At 38.2% G+C, this 21,410-nt stretch overlaps 1 protein-coding gene across 5 annotated transcripts in view; it reads left to right on the top strand.

The window, feature by feature from the left end:
• pde10a.L (phosphodiesterase 10A L homeolog) overlaps positions 1 to 21,410 on the top strand; it is a 291,758-nt gene that overhangs the window by 234,681 nt on the left and 35,667 nt on the right. For 4 of the 5 annotated variants that reach the window (XM_041562783.1, XM_041562785.1, XM_041562782.1 and 1 more), the window contains 4 exons: positions 3,169 to 3,292; positions 9,231 to 9,280; positions 15,405 to 15,545; positions 20,973 to 21,128. In XM_041562783.1, the coding sequence (XP_041418717.1) occupies positions 3,169 to 3,292; positions 9,231 to 9,280; positions 15,405 to 15,545; positions 20,973 to 21,128 (471 nt within the window). The remainder of the gene's footprint in view (positions 1 to 3,168; positions 3,293 to 9,230; positions 9,281 to 15,404; positions 15,546 to 20,972; positions 21,129 to 21,410) is intronic. The other variant, XM_041562784.1, reaches the window with a different exon arrangement.

Genomic DNA, 21,410 nt, shown 5'->3' with positions numbered 1-21,410 from the left:
CGAGTATATACGGTAATACACAAAAGCCATGAATATCTTGTAAATGTTATCCTTGTGAGTTCTGATGTCATCAGTTATAAACGGTGAGTTCTGATGTAATTTCTGTCACATGACTCACTGAAACTTGTGTATTATAATAAATAAAGTACCCCCAGTTGCAAAATATGAGGATATTAGAAGTTACCTCAGAGTTCCATGACCTGTATAAAAACACTCTGCCTTCGGCCTCGTGTTTTTATATGGTCATGAAACTCTTTGGTAACTTATAATATCCTTGTAATTTGCAAGAGGGGGTACTTTATTCACTATATAAGGTCATTTTCAAGTTGTAGCCTAGAGATTCACTGCTTAAAACTGCAAACTTCTCATTAGTATGTTGCTCGAATTTTTGCTTAGACAGACCTGTTGTAAATCTTTCCTTGCTCTGAGGAGCTTTTTAAGTTCAATCCAAAAAGGGTTTTGCGATGATCGCTCCTATACTTTCAGTTTGTTGTCTTTTAAGCCATTTTGTTTACAACTTTAATGGTATGCTTTGGGCAATTATCATGCTGGAAGATAAGTTGTGACCATCCTTCCTTATGATGTCATTTATTTTCTGATGTGTTCTAGTCTCTTCCAGCAAAACACCCCACTATATGTTGCTGCCACCACATTGCTTCACAGTGGGGAATCCTGGGGATGGCGTCCTTTAAATTGAAAACCTCAACCTTCCCCCATACATAGCGATAATCATTATGGCCAAAGAGACCAAACCTTTTGCAGAAGGGTTCTTTGGTCAGATGGTAATCATCTACTAACTGGATTTTTTTTATGCCTTGTAAATAATAGGGATTTATGCTGGCCATTGACGTGCGGATTATTGTCTATAGGTATCCATACACTGGCATATTAAAGCTGCTGATATCGGTCCTTTAGACCTATTTGGCAGATTATTTTCCCGTGTATGGGTTGTTCCGACGGATCTCCCAGATAAGTATCAGGCCAAAAATCAGCCAGATATTGATTGGGCAGGTTTGATTGAGTCCTTATCCCATTGGCATCCATTTCCTTCATTGTAACCCCATCGTTTGGCCCTAGTGCTGAACGGTCGGGTTAACCTGATATCGCCCTGCCTTTGTTGGGCATATAGGCAGGGGCGTTTCTGCCATGAGGCATGCTGAGCACCTTGCCTCAGGCGGCAGCTGCCCAGAAGTTACCAGGGGCGGCAAAAAGCTGCTCCTGGTAACTTTAAGAGCTGGATTTCCATTTTTTTAAACCGGAAATTCGGCTTTTCTAGCGCAGAGAGAGCAATTTTGCTCACTGCACTAGCGATGCGGCTTCAGGCAGCATTAAGGGCTGAAATCGTACATTTGTATATAATGCCTCCATCACCAGTTTGTTTCACCTGGCTATTTTTTTTGTTTTAGCATAGATTAGAGGACCACCAGAGAGACAGATGGAACAGGTGTCTTTATTCTAAGCATAGGGATTTATGAGTAATAGTGTTACTTTAGTTACAGTGTTAGTAAATGATTTACAAGAACACTCAAATGCAGATAATATGAAGTGATAGCTTTATCTAAAAATTCAATGACCGGTATCATGCTATGTGAAGAAATGCAGGCTCACTTAACTCTATTATTAACCTTTAATTATTTAATGCCAACGTATTCCTCCACTGTTTACAGGCATTATAATCACTTTAATTTGTTGTTTGTTTACAGCGTTTCTGTATATAATAATGACTATTGTTGTCAGTGTACTCATTATAACTCATTATTTTGAATGCAGTACAGTACATCTAGCCCCAGCTCTATTTACAGCACTCTGTATCACTCCCAGTGCGAACAATTTTACGTCATTAATGCCATGCCAAGTGTGCACTCTCTCAACCTCACTATCCTGAGCATTGCGTGTAATTACCAGTGACCTATGTAATATACGTCATTCCCATGGCATAGGTGCCATATGTCCCAATAGAGATCAGTTTACTTAATCCCAGTAGATATATATGTTAATAATTGTTTTGACTCATTGGCTTAGGAGAAGCTCTTGTAACAGTGTGAATTTTATATTCTAGTTTTATTATATATATTTAATAAGTGTTGCATTAAATACAGTATACTTAGCTCTATGGAGATTCCTTACCTGAATAAATTAAAAACCCACAGCAGTACAATGCCAAAATAAGAATACTTTAGATTGCAAGGCCAAAAACCACTGTAAAGGTAAGTTGACCCCAGAAAAGCATATATTCAAGGAAAAGTACACATCTGATACATATGAATACTGTACATTTCTGAATATCATCTTAAAACTTGTTCTTTACAGCATCATCTCCTACATATTCTTAGGTACACATTTAAAAAAATGAAACACTTACGTTTGTTTCTTAATATGCAAAGGATTACACTACCCTATGGCATGTAGAGGAAGCAAAAGTAAAACATTGAACACAAAATACATACATTTATGGGGAAAACAATGAAGATCAAAACAATAAAATCACATAACTACCCAATAAAACAAATGAAAGAAGAAAAAAATATTGCAAAGAGACACTAGTGAAACTAGGATTTTGACAACCAGTCTCCCTGTGCAACCAATCTGTCAGCATTAATGTACAGCTCAAGGTGTTATTAAATTGTTAAACATTGGATAATTTAATAGACATAAAAAATACACATTGTGATTAGTATTTACATTAGATATACTGGGAATACAACTTTTAGTGCACAAAAACCTCAGTGAAAAAAGTGTTCACTTGAGAAATTGGATGTTGTGAGTTTGCACTCACTATCCCGCTCCCTGTGTAAAGAAAAAAAAAAATGCGGCCCTCATCCCACTTTAGTATTCAACAAGCACACTAAAATTGATTTAACACATGCCATTCATTTACTCTCCTCAGTAAGACTACTGAGTCTGGAGCAATGAGTGGTTGTTGAGCAAGTGGACTGCAAGCTGGGGGCCTGAGCTCAAAAACGTTTCTTTAGATTGTTCAGGGACTACTTATGTCCATTGTATGAGTAGCATTTACATCTAAAGTAGCTCACTGTAAATTGAGAGCTACAACTTTAATTGAATCTTATCCATGATAATAATGTGCCAGTAACACTATAATAAGAAATATTTTACTGGGCACATGACATTTATGTGGCACCAACTGTATGCTTTTTTTTCTCTCTTCAGCAGTACCAGGATACAAATATGCAAGGAGTTGTATATGAACTAAATAGTTATATGGAACAGCGGTTAGATGCTGGGGGAGACAACAAGTTACTTCTTTATGAATTAAGCGACATTATCAAAACTGGTAGGTAAAAATTTATTTTAATGTTAAGGTGCATTACATTTTTAAGTATCATTTTTTTTTTTAAATATCTAAAGTGAAAGGAAGCCTGTTTTTATGTGATGTTATATTATGCACCTTGACTCAAATCTCTTCTGTAAAAATTTTACAGCTACAGTCACGATGTGGCAGTAACTCAAAGTAAAGTGGAAACCTAAAATCCACACATGCATACAGTATAGTTGTACTCCACTTGGAGCAATAAATTATTTAAACTATTAAGTCAATGCTTTGCCAAAATTGTCGGTATTGATGAAAACTTGAGAATCACATCAGAGCTTCCATTTTCTAGCAACTTATTTCCCACATAACATTAGGTACCAAGAAAAAACATCCTAAATATGAATACCAGAGGTCCATTGAACGGTTTGATGCCCATTGTGCATAGATTTACCAAAGTTCCTGGTGCATACAAATTGTCCCAACAGTGAAAATAAGTATTGAATTAATGGGGCTATTGACATGAAATTTACCCCAGATGTTGGTAACAACCCAAGTAATCCACACATACAAAACAAAAAATCCATAAATTAAGTTATGTGAAATGAAGCAGGTATTGAAAACTTGAAGAAAAGGAGGTGCAAAAAGGCATGGAAAGCCAAGAAACCTGCTGAAATCTGTGAGTATTTAGTGTCAGGAGCGTCACGGAGCGCTCCTATTCCGAGCGACGACGAATCCAAGGTCCGTCACGTTGAGGTCAGTGCGCAAACGCGCAACGTCACAACGTTGCATTTTTTTTCTCCAAATTCAAAATAAAAAGACGCTGAAGATGCCGGTTCAATGCCACTATATCGTGTTCCTGATCCTTGGCTTGACCCTGATTCTGATTCCTGCTGCCTGCCTTACTGAACATGTGGCGGAACTTGACTACTCATACGTCTGACCCCTTTCTGGATACCGCAAACTTGGACTTTTACCCTAAGCTTCTTCCTTGGTCCGGACTTCTCCTAAGTCTCCTGACATTTAGAAAGCAATCCTGTCCCCTATATAAAAATGGCTATTGACTTCAATGCGTTATGCAAAATTTCACATATTTTCCTCAGTTTCGCTAAAAGCCAAGCAGGACGGATTCTCTCATCGCTATACTTCATCAAAAAAAGCATCAAATTAGTCTGACATGACCTATCCTTCATAAAGCCATGCTGGTTGCTGCTCATAATGCCATTCACTAGGACAAAATTATGAATGTGATGCCAGAAAAAGATTCAAAGTTTCTAACTGAATTGGCTCTTGGCAGAGAGCCCAGAATACATACTTAACATACTTTTGTAACGGTTTTAGATAAGATAAGAACTTACACAACTTAGAGGGCAATTCACCTTCATTAGCAAAACTGTAATAACACATAAAACCACAGAAATGTGTTCAAACTTTTCTAGCCAGCCAAATTTTGTAAAATGAATATGGTAATTAGGGGGTGTGGTCACAAAAATGGGTGTGTTCAAAATGACCCTCTTTCCAAAATGTTGGGAAGAATGATCTACGGTCTGTGGCACTTAAAGGACAAGGAAACTCCGGTTTTACTTATAGCATCATTTTAAAGTACACTTTCCGCCCTCCTGGATCGCTAACTTTTTTTTTTTTCAAAATACCCTTTCTGTAGTTTATATTTCTTGTGTGCACAGTATCTCTTCTTTTCAGAATAGTTTCCGCCATTTTGGACTGGAGCACATCACCATCTACGACCTTCCTTCTACAGTTGTTTCTGTGGACAAGCATCGGTAGCGCGCACTGCTGTCAGACTTAATAAAGATTCCCCTACAAGGTTATTCCCAGCAAGAATAGTGAAGAGTAGGAAGCAGTAGTGGGGGGTGGGGTGCGTGTTTCTGCTGTCGATTAGCCTAGTCAAAATAACCAGTTACTATCCTGCCTTGAGGAATGCAGAGTAACAGTGAAGGGAGCCCAGCCATTAATAGAACAAAGCAAAGACATGAGGTAATGCAGACAAAAGCACTGACAATGATGAGGTGACCTAGAGATTTTGAAACACTCTGTACCTATGAATGGTCTGGCTTAATGTGGGCTTGTCGCTCCGGAGAAGCCTAGAAATACTATATCCCACACACATTGACGGCACAAGCAGCTGCATTTTTAGCTGCCGGTTACTGACCTCACACCCAAACTTGCTGTTCATGCCTGCCTGTTCCTCCCCTCTCTTTCTAATTGGCTGAGAGATTTCTCGTACACAATTATAGTGTGGTTGAGAGAGTCGCCTGCAGGGTAGACAGCGTACTCACAACAAATAAGATATGCGCAAAGGCAATTCCTATCTACTGCACATGCGTTACAGTCTTGGTCTTGAGAGCCCAATGACTTCTGGGGGTAGCTCACATGCTGTTCTGCAAGCATTTGTGAAATCGTCTGCTATGGATCTTTTAAACATCAGATTTCTACACTGATATCCTGTATAGAGATACACCTATTCCTGAACTTCATATTATATTTAGCCTTTCCTTGTCCTTTAAGTCCTTTTATCCACAAATCCGTAGAGTCTAGAATCGGTGACACTTAAAGGGTTAAAGGATGATTAGATATTATTATAATTAATTATAAACTAACTTTTCCATTGATTTTTTTTTTCTGTAAATTACTTTTTATACCTTAATTAATATTTTTTTTTCCCTAAGCGTGTTTCTCTCACTCTCTAAACCATTAAAATATAAACATTTTTTTCTGGCCTGTTTTGCATCAGCAGCTTCATTTCTACTTGAACATTTTTCTAGCTGGAAGTTTACTGTTCAATCATTTGAATACATTATGATAATTGACTGAACAGAAACGCTTCAATTTGGAGAGTTTGTTTGCAGGGGTGAGATCTAGTTATGGGCGAATTGTCAATTCTGGCGATTGCGTCAATTTTGATGGCAGCGTCTGGATAATGTTGACGCGCCCTGGTTTTGAACGGAGTGACTTTTCCGACGCATGTCCAAAGGTCTATCACTTGCAACCAATGTATGAAATGGGAAGGGTTTATAAAACCTGCTTATTGAGGTGTTACTGAGAAACATAATGGGGGGAAAACATTGAATTTCAAAATGTAAATGAATAAAAGTCACTATTGTGCTGTAGATCTTGCAAGCAACATTGCAAGGTATCATTGTTTCTTTTATTACAGTGTTTCACTGGTATTGCAAAGGTGGAATCCCAGTTTTGGACTGCTGTATTACTGCTGCAGCTGTAATGATAGGTTTGAGATGGTGCCAAGACTCATTAGGCTGGCACACTGTATAGATCAGTGTTTCAGCCTGGGGCATTGCCTTCCCCAATGCCAGCCTTACAGTTGAAGCTGCAGTGGGAAAGAGATGTTGAAGAATGATAAAACACTAAAAGCAACAAGGGTTGAGGCAAAGCATAGGTGTTAGTTTTAAAGACTTTAAGTTAGTGAAGGCAAGTTTTTTACAAACGTTTTCCTACAAAAAAACAGGCATATCAGTTTCTCTCTCTAGAAACTGCACAGTTGTATTAACATACAGAAAGCAAATCCACCTAGTTTTGATGGATTTGTGAACTACAGCCCAAATACTTGAGTGGCCCCAAAAGTACTGCTAATCGTGCTAATGTTAGCCATACTTGGCTGGCAATACAGCCACAGCATAAGCATATGTATGTGGGTCTTGATTATTTATATTGTATATAGTGTAATTGGGGATGCAGAGAATGCACTATTTTGGGATTTGGCCGAATCTACCACCACTCTCAAAGACGCAACACATTTGCACCTAAAAACAGACAGATGTAATTTTGATGTCTAATGTCATATTAGAGCTACATCTTTTATAACTTAGACTTATGGGGGAATGTAATAAAAGTCGGTAGCGGAAAAACTTTTCGCAATGCGAACAAATTTAGCTTTGTGCAAAATGAATATAGCTTTTGCAAACCCCAGAAACTTTTAATCGTCCACTTCCGACAGGGGAAGACCGTTTGCGAATTATATACAGTAGTTTGCGCCAATGCGCAGTAAATGTAATAAAACTTCTTACTGAAAAAGTTATGTTTGCTCCAAAAGATTACGACACCTTCAAGCACTTCTTAAGAGTGTGCAATTAAAAGTCGCAATGCAATAACAGTTTAAGGAACAATATTACAGTGCATTTTTATTCTTATTGGTGCGAATTGTCTTTCTCTTTGCGACTTTTATTACATTCCTCTATATGTGTCATGTCTTCCTATTTTACTTTTCTGCTCTTTCCTTTTTCCTTTTGTTTCCTTCTGTACCCTCCTCAAGCCCCTTTTCTTTTCTTCTTACCTCTTTTTATATTTTGATCTTCTCTCCCACCCCTTTCTTTTCTTCTGCCTTTTCCAGTATTTCTTCTACTATCCACTTTTCGCTCTCCTTGCCATTAATCTTGCTTTTTTTCCTTTCCATTATTCTCTTTATATCACTCCCCACACTGTTTGCTTATCCCCATTGAAACTTAAAACTAGTGGTAAGCTTGCGATAAACTACAACAGAAATCCCAGGCCCAGAGCTTCTACCAGCATACCCAGTCTTTAGTGTTCCTGGGCAAAGGGAGGGCAAATAGAATGCTTTGTGTTTGGATTTGTAAGTATTTGAAAGTAGTCAGGCACACACAGGGGGCCTAGGGCAGGCAGAGTGTGGCACACACAGGGGGCCTAGGGCAGGCAGAGTGTGGCACACACAGGGAGTCTAGGGCAGGCAGATTGTGGCACACACAGAGAGACTAGGGCAGGCAGAGTGTGGCATACACGGGAAGAGCAGGAGAAATTCCGGAAACCTTTCAGGAGCCCTCTAAGATGAACAGTTCATACAGTGATACAATACTGGTGCCCCTCCAGCAGTTTGAATGAGATTGAACAACGAGGACACTGTCAGTCTGAGTTTGAGGTGTGCACAATACAGGGCTTTAGGGGTGTGAACAATAGAGGTGTCACAGGTGTGAACAATTCAGGATTTTACTATCTGAATCTGAGGTGTAAACAATGCAGGGGCCGATTTATCTCAGTACTGATATCTTTTAAAGCTTACACAAAGGTGAGCAGCCACAGAAGGGGGTCACACAAGGGTGGTAACGAGCCAGTTTCACTTGTATTATTCAGAACTACTAGTACAAGACGAAACAGCAACAACAAGCTAGCTTGACAAAGGGTCAGGTGTGACGCGAAACGTTGCTGTAATGCCCTAAAGGGTTCCAATAAAGGCATTTTAATTTTAAAAGGAAGGTGGTGCTGTTTCGTCTTGTACTACAAAGTGTATACCCGTGGAAAAGTGGCCACTGGATAACTTGCACCACAAGAAAGAAAAAGCCAGGAGGCTGTGCTGACTACTTTGTATATACCATTATTCAGAACTACTTCCATATGTTAATTCATGCATGGCAAATGGAGAGGGTGTTAGAAGTTCAGAGTTTTATAACTGATGCTATGTTAATAGGTAAGTAAACTCCAAAATCAAAATTTTCCTAATAAAATAAAACCTAATTATAAGCAACTTTCCAATATACATTAATAAAAATATATTCAGTGGTTTTAAAGTAATTTGTGAAAACAATTACTATTGAAAGCAGCATTTGCCATTTACACCCTTGACCATGACATATTTCAGATAGTATCCAACTGTATGACATTTCCTTTCCTGGATGTTCCAAAAATGAGCATATATTTTAATCCCCCAAGCAAAAAGTTGCCAGCCTTTCCCTCCGGTATCTCAGAGAAACAGCTCAGTGCAGCACAGCATGCTTTCCATATTAACAGTCGTTCTTTTCCTGTTAATGTCATATTGCAGCATTACGGTATATTTCAAATAGCACAGCCACATTATCAACTTGAGTCAGAATGAGAGTGTTTTCTTTTGCATTAAGTGCCATGGTTATGACATAAATGAAAAGTAATCGTCATAGTGACCCTTTAAATATAATGGCTTCCTTATTTCTCTTCACAGCTACGAAGGCTGATGGATTTGCACTATATTTTCTGGGAGAATGCAATAACGTAAGTTGGTTTCAATTGTTGTATAAGGTATTATAGTTGTTTTAGACATGACATCATGGTGGACATATTGTATTACAGCACATTGATTTCCATAATGTAATTTCTGATAACTGCCTTGTCAGCTGTTTATAAGCTGCAGATGATCAATGAGCTACTCAAATTGGAGTGTTTTGCGATTGGGGGTTTACCTTGCCCGGACCATTTTCTTTTTGATCAATACTCTCTTATGGTGGCCTGCTAGTATGTTCGTGGCAAGCCCTTTTCTTTTTACTAATGCACTATTTGACAATAAAAATGTTTTTTTTTTTTTGTCTCGGTAATAGTTTTCTAATTCTAAGTAGGCCTGAGAGAAAACGTTTTTGGGCATGGTCAAGGCAACTTGTAACAAAAGGGCTGTACAAGCAACTGGATTTCCATAACTGGGGAAATAGATCAATATTTTTTAATAACCAGCAAGCTGCAGGAATGGATGAAATTTCTGAATGTTTAAACATCACTATTGGAGTAGGGTATGCCCACATTCAGTAACCCTTAGCATCTAATCAGATTTTTTTTGCAACAGCTGACCAGTAAAGTCTATAACCATTTATTACATTACCACCCCATTTTTTACATTACTTTATATACAATTACAATAATTTCTTCGCCATAAGAAATATTTCCATATTTTGGGTATGTTTCCATAATGCAGTGATCCCCAACCAGTGGCTCATGAGCAATGTTGGTCATCAACCTCTTGGATGTTGCTCCCAGTGGCCTCAAAGCAGGTGCTTATTTTTGAATTCTTGGCTTGGAGGCATGTTTTAGATGCAATGCCAAGCAGCCCTGAAATACATTAGCGCCTTTTCCTATTCAGTCTATTTTAAGCAAATCTTTTTTTCAATTATTACCATAATTAAGCTGCATAATTCCACATCGTTTGCAATTATCCTTTTGGGTTTTTTTTCATGATAATAGATCTTATTCCATTGTATTATCAATCTTGTAATATATATGGAATAGCTAATAAAGGAAGTACATTTTTTGGTTATTGAAATATGTCCAAATATCCAGTAATTCATTTCATTAGTAACATTTGTATAGACTGAGGAGATTGGAGTAGGGTCGGATTGGGCCAATGGGGCACCAAGAAAAAACCTTGGGGCCCCACTGACCCAGGATCTCTACCTGGCTGAAACCGGTGGGTCCCAAGAGTAGATGGGCGGTACACAACGGTGTGTTGGGGGGGGCTTTAAGGTGATGACCCCGGTTGACCCTGAACCCCCAGTCCGACACTGGTTTGGAGTGTTGTCACTCCAAACTCATGATTCAGGTACTTCCTTGGGTAAATGGTTTATTGCGTATCAGAGATCCTTTGAAAAGAAAGCTACTCTGGCTTAAATGTTCCTTCAACTCACGTGCACTGAGTGTCGCTGGCGCAAATCCCGCTCAGTATCAGACTTTTGGAGCTACAAATCTGCCCTGCACTCTTATAACACCAGCCTCTTCCAAGCCAAACAAACATACTTTACTTCACTCATTAACTCCCTTTCTAAAAAACCAGCACAACTTTTCTCCACCTTTAACACCCTCCTTTTCCTCTCCACCCCCTCCATGCACATCTGTCTCTGCTCAAGATATTGCTGAGTACTTCAAAAACAAAATTGACAGAAGGGACATTACACTACTCAACCCCCCTAGACTTCCACCACCCTCCCTCCACACTCCCCAGTCTCTCCTGTGCTCCTTCACCCCTGTCACTAATGAGGAAGCTTTTGGCCTCTTCTCACCTTACCACCTGCCCGCTTGATCCAATTCCCTCAAAACTTCTCTGCAATACCAATCCTTGTCTAAACAAAGCCTTAACTCACCTATTTAATCTTTCACTCTCAACTGGACTGTTTCCTTCTCAACTAAAACATGCTCTTGTCACCCCCAAAAAACCCTCTCTTGATCCCTCCAATCTTGACAACCTCCGACCGATCTCTCTGCTACCTTTCATCTCTAAACTACTTGAGCGCCTAGTCTACAACCGACTAACCTCATTCCTCTCTGACAATAACCTGCTGGACCCCCTACAATCTGGTTTTAACTCCAACACTCCACTGAAACTACCCTGACTCGACTAACTAATGAACTTTTAACCGCTAAAGCCAACATTCATTCCTCACTACTAATACTGCTTGATCTCTCAGCTGCATTTGACACTGTAGATCACCCTCTCCTCCTCCAGTCCCTCCATTAGCTCGGCCTTCGTGACACAGCCTTTCCTGGTTATCTTCCTACATCTCCAATCATTCCTTCAGTGTCTCCAACAAGGAGTAGCATCTTCTCCCCTACCTCTTTCTGTTGGGGTTCCTCAAGGCTCTGTCCTGGGACATTACTACTATTACTATTCTCCCTCTATACTTCCTTAATCAACTCATATGGTTTCCACCACCACCTCTATGCTGACGATACTCAGATCTATCTCTCATCTCCTGATCTCAACCCAGAACTCCTAACTCGCGTCTCCTCCTGCCTGTCCGCTATCTGTACCTGGATGTCGCAACGCTACCTTAAATTAAACCTCTCTAAAACTGAAATGGTTCTCTTTCCTCCAACTAACACCAGTAACATCCCGGGAGTATCCATCCTAGCTAACAATTCCACTATCACCCCCTCTCCCCGGGCCCGGTGCCTTGGGGTTATCCTAGATTCTGCCCTGTCATTCACTCCTCATATCCAGTCACTTATTAAATCATGTCACTTCCACCTAAAGAACATATCCAAAATACGATCATTTATCACCCAAGATGCTGCCAAAATTCTTATTCACTCTCTCGTCATATCACGTCTAGACTACTGTAACTCTCTTTTAATTGGCCTTCCCCTCCAGAGACTGTCACCTCTCCAGTCCATAATGAACACTGCTGCGAGGCTCATACACCTCAGCAACCGCTCCTCCTCTGCCACGCCATTCTGTCAATCCCTTCACTAGCTTCCGCTACCTTTCAGAATCAAATTCAAATAAATGACCCTGACATTCAAAGCACTTCATAACTCTGCCCCACCCTACATTTCTGAACTCATCTCATATACTCACCCAACCGCTTACTACGCTCCTCTACTGACCTGCTGCTCAACTCTTCTCTCATTACCTCCTCACATGCTCGCATTCAAGACTTTGCAAGGGCTGCACCCTCCTCTGGAACTCTCTCCCACGGTCTCTCCGACTTTCTCCCAACCTTTCTGCTTTCAAGGGATCTCTTAAAACGCACTTTTTTCGAGAAGCCTACCCTTACTCTGCTTACCAACCAAATGCAACACCACATACAGTACCACATTTCTCACCCACTTAATTCAATCTTGCCCACTCCCACACCTTGTGTATTACTCCCTTCCCTTTACAGTGTATGCTCCTTTGCATAGAGCCTTCCTCACCTTTTGTACCGGTATTGATTGTGATGTATGTAACTCCATATGGTCTATGTATATAATTCATGTGATTTAGTTGTATAATCACATTTACTTTACAGTGCTACGCAATATGTTGGCACTGTATAAATGCATGTTAATAATAATAATAATAATAATAATAATAAACCAGGACAAATGCAGTTAATCCCAGTCCCTTAGCTGCTCCCTCTCAACTCCCTTGATTCCCCAATTGGTTCTTGCTAAAACCTTTCCACTCACCTCAAATTTTCCTGTGCTCTACCAACCTTACTGCTTTAATAGAAAACAAATATAAATCCTTACATTTCTCCTTTGCAATGCAATCAGGCTAAGAATTGCATATTATGATTTGCCCCTCAGTTTATGGTGTGTCCATCTTTCAGTCATTCAATTTTGTATCTAATTCTATTTACAAAACATTGTTTTGTTTAGTATGTTCTGTTTTGTTCTATATTTGCATGTGGATATCTACTCACTAGTGCCTTCATTTCTGAAGAACATGCATCCTAACAGGTTCCTGTGCAATGTAACTTTTTTCTAAGTTGCAGTAATGGTTTTTGTTTTGATCTCTCCTTTAGCACAAAACAAAAACTGCGGTACCGTGTTAGCCAGTAGCAAAAATAACAAATAAAAAATAAACAAATACAAAAAGTATTGAAGAAGTGATCCCTATATTGGCTAACAATAAAAATACATTGCAAGCTTTTGGAGCACAAAGGCCCCTTTGTCAGGCAAAATACAAATGAAAGCTAGAAAGGCACAGCATATATATACTGTAAGATCAGTGAAAGGTATTCATGGGCAATAAATTAGGAAGTTACAAATGTAGAGATAATACAATGAATTAGGATGGCTTGTAAATAGTCTAGGAGTCTGGATTCAGTCAGGTCACATAGTGTGATGTGAAACCTGACCCTAAATTAAGGCCCTGTCTTAATGTGTTAAATAACTCCATACATTTGAATTCATTAATCTTCCTTTCCCATTCAGTTCTAAAGTTCCCTTTTAGAATTAAGACCTTCATGTCCTGAAGACTGTGATTTTGACTGCAGAAGTGTTGCCCCACTGGTGTATCACATGATTTGGTGTTGATTTTATGTCTGTGATGGTTCATCCTTGTGCACAATTTTTGTCCTGTTTCACCAATGTATATGCCTCCTGTAGAGCACCTAGTACATGTAATCATGTATACTACATTGGATGAAGCACATGAATAGTAGTCCAGAATGGTGTATACTTTTTGTGTATTCGGGATAGCAACTTGCTCTTTGCACAGGATGTATTTGCAGGTTTCACATCTGTTGCAGGGAAATGTACCTACTTTTATTGTTTTAGGAAGAGCACTTCTGACAATCATTTTCCTCAGATTAGTTGGTTGTCTATAAGCCAAGAGAGGTAGTTCTGGGAATATTTGTTTTAGTTGGGTATATGTATGGAGCATTAGGTTACAGGTCTCTGGCTATTTTTCTGATAATGTTCAGTTGTGGTTTGTAGGTAACTTCAATAGGTACCCTGTTGTTTTCTGTCTTTTCTTTGTAATCCAAGAATGTATCTCTGGGTATTTGAGTTGCTCTGTGGATATGATCATCAATAACCTGCAGATGGTATCACTGATTCACAAAAGTTTTCCTTAAGGAATGGAGATGTTTATTTCTGTCATCAAGGTTTGAGCAAATCCGGTTGTATCTCAGAGCCTGGCTAAACACAATCTCTCTCCTTTGAATTTATCGCCATCTAGTGGTGTGTAGTCAAACAGTACCTGTAAAATATGTGAAACCTCTTTATCGATGTAATTTAACATTCATGTATTTTTTCTTTAAATATCTGTTAATACTATCAGGACATTAAAAAAGTATAACCCAGTCAAAAAAAAATTTCAATTTGCTGTATAACTTTAAAGTTTGATCTGTGTAGCAATTTTCCATTATTACTTTTTCTTTAATTATTTTCTGTTCTCAAATATTTAGGACAGTGTCGATCACTCTTATCTATGCATTCTGATACACATCACAGAGGGAAAAAATAGTACTTAAAGGAGAACGGAAGCTTAAAGAGAAGTAGTGTTGAAATTTATATTTTGGGTTCTGCCTAAGGCAGTCGCAGTAGCTCCCCATCCTCTTTTCTGCTGATTCATAGCACAAGCGTTCCTTCTGAAGATTGTCATTGATATAGTTCTTTAATATTTAATCAAAAAAACTTGGTAAATATATGGTATATTCCCTTAAAAATACCTAAGGAAAAAGCCCTGGAGCTTTCCAGAACTAAATAAAACTTAAGGTTAATATCTGTAAATCGGAAATTGTATATTATAGAGTGATTATAAAAAAGTCTGTAAATGGATAAAACTGGGCCCATTTGAATTCATGCAACATTAAAAGACCAGTAACGCATAGATTAAAATGTGTGTATAAAAAAAGAAAAAAGGTATGTGTATATATCTATCTATATATATCTATCTATATATATATATATATATATATATATATATATATATATATATATATATATATATATATACATACATACATATACATATATATATATATATATATATATATATATATATATATATATATATATATATATAAAGCTTTAATGCTCATCCTTATATGCTATATGTACATTTTACTATTCAGAATTCGAAATAAGTTGAAATACATGCCTGCAAGTATTAATAATCAGACTTTGCCTTTTTATTTCCTTTTAGAGCTTGTGTTTGTTCACCCCAATTGGAACAAAAGATGGACAAACCCAGCTTCCGTCTGTTGGACCTGTTGAATATGGCACCACAATTTCTGCACATGTAGCCAAATCCAGAAACACTGTGTTAGTAGAAGATATTCTGGGGGTAAATGCTTTAAAAAAAATGATTTGCAATGTATTTTATATGTCTCATTAGGGTAAAAGGAATACGTCTAAAAACTCTCTGAAATACTGTTATAAAGATTAAGATAAATGCAGCAGTGAAAATATGTAGTGAACACGTCTATGTTTTTCTCAGTAAATATATTTCTAATGGGGCTATCGACATGATATACACCAGATGTTGGTAACAAACCAAGTAATCAACACAAAGCCAAATCAAAACAAATAAGTCCATAAATTACGTTATTTGTAAGTATTGAACACATGAAGACAAAGCAGTGCAAAAAGGCATGGACAGCCAAGAAACCTGCTGAAATCTGTGAGTATTTAGAAAGCAATCCTGTCCCCTATCAGTGCAAATTAATATCAGATGGTTTAATCCTAATTGGTGGTTTATAAAAAGGTTTCTCATTACCAAGGTATCACACAAGACGGATCTCATGATGGTTAAAAGCAAGCAAGCAACCTTATTGTTGCAAAACATTCTGATGGCATTGGTTACAAACATATATTCTAAGCTTCTGAATGTTCCAGTGAGCACTGTTGGGGCCATAATCCGGAAGTGGAAAGAACACTTCACCCTAAACCAGCCATGACCATCTATTCCTTGCAGGATTTCTGACAGAGGAGTCAAAATAATAACAACCAGAAGAGTTGCCCAAGAGCCAATAATCACTCACGGAGAGCTTCAGAAAGACCTTGAATTAGCAGGTACAGTTGTTTCAAAGAAAACAATAAGTAATGGACTCAACCAAAATGGCCTCTATGCACGCGCACTGCGCAAGACTCCGCTGCTAAAGAATAAGCTTGTTGAAGCTCATTTAGTTTGCTGCACAACATTTGGACAAGCCAATGATATTCTGGGTGCATATAGTCTGGCCAGGTGAGCCAAAATGTAACTCTTTGGATATCATTGCACATACCATGTTTGGAGGAGAAATGGCGCTGCACATCACCCCAAAATACCATAACAACAGTTTACCTTTGTCCTTCCCCTTCAAAAGCTCCCTCCTATCTACATTGGATATCTCAACCTTGGTATCTTTTAGCTCCTTCTCAGTACCCCTGTTGGCATAACCTACTGACCAGTTCATTGGCTCGATTCCTATAGAGGACATCAGAAGACATGATTCTTCTTGCTCTTATCAACTGGCTTTTAGGTAGTCCAATTGTGACCCCTGCTGGGTGAAAACTATCTTTATGTAACAAGTTATTTCTGTCGGTTTTTTAAAAAGATCCATCAATTAAAGTAACCTGTACATCCAAGTAATTAACTATTAACAGACCAATATTCATAGTGAATTTTATAGTCTCATGGACCATATTTAGATAAGAATAAAATTCAGTCAACAATTCCATAGTCCCTGTCCACACCAGGAACATGTCATCCACATACCGCCTCCAAACAGCAATGCGATGTTTAAAAATTGGATGATCTAAAATATGTGTATGTTCAAACTGATGCATATAAATATTTACGTACGCAGGCGCCATATTTGCCCCCATGCTGGTGCCCTGTATCTGCAGATAGAAATCGGAGTCAAAGCGGAAATAATTTTGTTTCAGTATGAGGTCCAGGCACTCACAAAGAAAATTTACCTCATGTAATGGTAATCTTTCTCTCAGTAGGTACTCTCTAAAGCACTCTATCCCTTCATCATGCTTGATTGAGGTATAGAGATCTTTAACATCAATAGTACAGATAATAGGTGTATGTGTCGTTAGCTCAACATTTTCAAGTGAGTTTAAAAAATGGGTAGTGTCCTTCAAGCAGGTGTCTAATTTAGGTAAAATTCCTTGTAAGAAAGTATCTCTATAAATAGCCAAGTGAATCGACCCCCGACACGATCGGCCTTCCGGGGGGGGGGGTTTACAAGTGTTTTATGCACCTTAGTCAAGAGGTAAAAGACCGGTACCCTTGAGTTTGTATTGAAAAATGGGCCAAAATCACACCAGAGCAATACATGCGACTAGTTTCTCCATACAGGAGACATCTTAAAGCTCTCATTACCAACAAAGGCTTTTCTTCTAAGTATTTAATACATTTCAGAAAGCATGTTCAATACTTATTCCCTGTTTCATTCCATTTATTACACATAAGTTATGGACTTTTTTGTTTTTATACCTTTGTATGTCTGGATTACTTGGATTGTTACCAACATCTAGTAAAATTTATTGTCATCTCAGCAGTATACGAATACACAGTGATGACGTGGCTCCAGCTAGTACAGATAGCAGAGTGTCTCTGATATAGATTCAGGTGTGCCTGGAATTTAGTAGGAGGGCAGGCAGTGAGCTGAGGTGTCTGATAGCATGTGGAAAAAAGCTTTCACGCAGCCTGGTTGATCGGACTTTAATGCTGCGAAATCGTCTGCCGGATCGGAGAATCGTGAACAGTCCGTGTGAGGGGTGTGTGGAGTCCAGTGCAATGCAGAAGGCCTTTCTTGCACAGTGCTTATGGAAGATGTTCAGCAGTGATAAAAGAGCTGGTCCAATGATGTTGCCAGCTGCTCTGACAGTCCGCTGTAGACTTTTTCGGTCAGCAGCGCTGGTACCACTGTACCAGACGGAGATGCAGCTCATCAGGACGCTCTCTATGGTGTTCCTGTAGAACACTGTGAGGGTGGAAAGCGGAAGGCTGTCCCATTTCAGTTGTATCAATAGCCCCATTAGAAATATATTTACTGAAAAATCTGTTGACGTGTTCAATACTTATTTTTCCTGCTGTATAAATAAAAACTAGAATAACCTTCAGCACCTCATTATTCAATTGAGAAGACACATTTAAAATACTTAAGGCCTTGTGAATCTGTTCTAACCTTCCCTTCATCTCCTATTTTTCCCACTTCATGCCCCCCCCCTTGGAGGCCCCCTTAGTTCAAAACAAGGATATAGGAACTTTACTACTGTTCTCTCCCTTTCTGCATGCAGATATATATTTTTTTCTACTTATTTTTAAAACCAAAGACACTGTCCTACATATGGCAGTCCTCCTATGCTTAAAGGCAGAGCATAGTCCTTTTTTTCATCATCAAAAAAAAGGACTTGCCCTTCTTGTGGTGGTTACCATGTAATTATTTCCCATACATTCCACAAAACTCGCCTGTACAGCATTATTTGTGAATTTAGACCTATTAAACCCCATAAGAGCATTCACCTCTATCTCTAGGTACTGATCCATTAAGGATCATTGTGACCAGTTACACTCTCTTTAGTACCAGATGAGTACCATTTAATGCTACACTGTAACATGGCACATGGCAGCTGCAGCTTCAGCTTGCAGATGAGATAGCATTATCAATGGCTGCACAGGAGTAATCGTCTGTGTAGTCTAATACAATTTGCAATGAAATTTACATTTTTCTTACCCAACTTGTTACTCCAAAATATAGTTCTGTTCCTGCCCCCTTTCTAAACTTCCTTTCTCTTTTTCTCTCTCATTTCTTCCTATTTATTGTTACTCCCACTCAAACCCTCTCAATAGGCAACATGCAATAGTGTATATATAAAGTTTCTCAACTACTAATGTCCTCAACACAGTCAACACTGGTATGTGGCATAAGAGACCAGCACTGCTTGCTGAGTTGTAGAAGGGTGTTATAATACTCGTTTGCACACATTTATTGGTTGCTACTTTAGTTATTCTTAACTTAAGTGCCTGCTGTGTGCCCTGTGTATGGGACCAAAATAAATATCTTTTCTGTAGGAATACAGCCATGATCCTCCCCAATGGTCCCACACACCGTTGGTGGACACAGACTAGCTCACACAGGAAGGATAAGGAGAGACCAGAAACTGGTCTAATCATAGACTTGTCGGTTAGTGTGCTATTGTGCATACCTGCATGACCTGTGGCCAACTTGCTGCCTTATTGTGACCCTTATTGTGTTTTATTTACAAGGACTTCTGCTCTCTGAAAGCTTATTACCCTTATATAAGAATGCTGTAATGTGACTGCAACACTACAGTGTTGCTATTAGTAATTCATTAACCCATTTTCTGATTGTCCATATGAAGATGAATCTTCAGGCAAGAGGTGCATGCGTGTCAAAATGAGTCATTTCTGGTATTGCAACCCAGATGACCCAAATGAACTATTAAAAAAAACTTGAATACTTAAATCCAAAAACTGACGGTTTACACATTTATTGTAGAGCTTTTGGATACCTATCAGTAGAACATTACAGCATTATTCATTCAATAGCACTTTGTATCTATTTTACAGGCATTCTCTGAATTTCTAAGAATTGTAAAAGATACTTGGTTGCTAATTTCTCATAGAAAACACAGATCTTTCTCAACCTCATCTGCCCAATCATTATAATGTGTTGGCCTTCACCTGTTTAATAAGGTTTTCTAGGTAATATGTGTTATTTTTAATATGAATTTGTTTGTGGCATTGCTTTATTTGTGTTGGAACCCTGTTATAGTTCATTCTAATTCTTTTCTCCAAACAACTACCTGATAGTTACAGTATGAAACGTAAGGCCAAACAACCAGATGCATGTTTAAATTTCAAAGAGAATTGCAGAACAACACATTTCTAAGTGCCACTTCACACATCAGGTCTGGAGCCTGAAATGTAGGTATTCACTATTCAAATTAAGTTTTATTTATGTGCAAGTTTTTTATATCCTTTTTTATTGCATCATTTCCCACACTGATCTCCATCAAACTCTATCCAGATTACCTGGAACTGTTTGAATTGGTAGAACTATAATTATATAGTGCATAAAGGGTATGCTGAATTTATGTAATGCTCATTGATAACAGATTTGGGTGCCAAAGTCATGCATCCCTTAGCTCTATATGTCTGTGAAACACATTTCTCTGCTTTATGGTACTTTTTTACACAAACATAAACTTGAACTTTGTATCTATTTTATTGGTTACCAGTAATTCATGGATTAAAAATAAAAGCTATTGGACTTTACTTTCATGCTCAGTTGTTTCTGTTTGGAATTGTACTACCTTTTAGCAAAGTACAGAATCCCAGATTCGGTTCAGGATTTAGCTGAATCCAAGCTATTTTTATCAGAATTCTGCCGAATCCAAGAGCCTGTACAGAAGAAGGGTTCAGATTCCGTTCTAGTCTACTTTCTGTTCTGTTTTTTTTTTTTTTTCAAGTGGCATTCCCTGAAACAGTTGCTAAAACTTTTATTACATTTAAAGGCAAAGCTGTTTAATACTGTCATTCTCAGTCTTTGGGCAAGGACCTTCTTTCTAATTTGTCAGAAAAACTTTGATTCATGTCTGCAGAAGCTGAAACATTGGTCAAATAATAGAATTTCTGTTGGCACTGTGATACTTGGAGTGGCATGCATCATTTTAATAATTAAAGGTGGTCTTCATCTTCCTAAACAAGAACTATTATTTGCTCACTGCATTAATTTCTTATGCTATATTTTAGGATGAAAGGTTTCCCAAAGGTACTGGGCTGGACTCAGGGACACGTATCCAGTCTGTTCTTTGTTTACCGATTGTTACTGCGATTGGTGATATGATTGGAATCTTAGAACTTCATCGGCATTGGGGGAGAGAATCTTTTCGTCTTTGTCACCAACAGGTAAACACAAATATATTTGCATAATATACCATTTAAATATAGAACTTTTAGGAGTTCTAAAGTAAAAAAAAAAATGTTCTTCACACAAAAATAAACATATCACCAATTTATATAGACAAATACAAGAGGTCCTTTGCACTCAACCCATCATCAATATATATATATATATATATATATATATATATATATATATATATATATATATATATATATATTTATATATATAGTTATATATCTTCAGTATCCGCACTCCAATCAAGCAATCTCAGGGGTGCACGGCCA

Source organism: Xenopus laevis, chromosome 5L (genome assembly GCF_017654675.1).
Source record: "Xenopus laevis strain J_2021 chromosome 5L, Xenopus_laevis_v10.1, whole genome shotgun sequence".
Lineage (NCBI taxonomy): Eukaryota > Metazoa > Chordata > Amphibia > Anura > Pipidae > Xenopus > Xenopus laevis.
The sequence above is the reverse complement of the archived record's forward strand: the minus strand, read 5'-3'. Positions and strand labels throughout refer to the sequence as shown.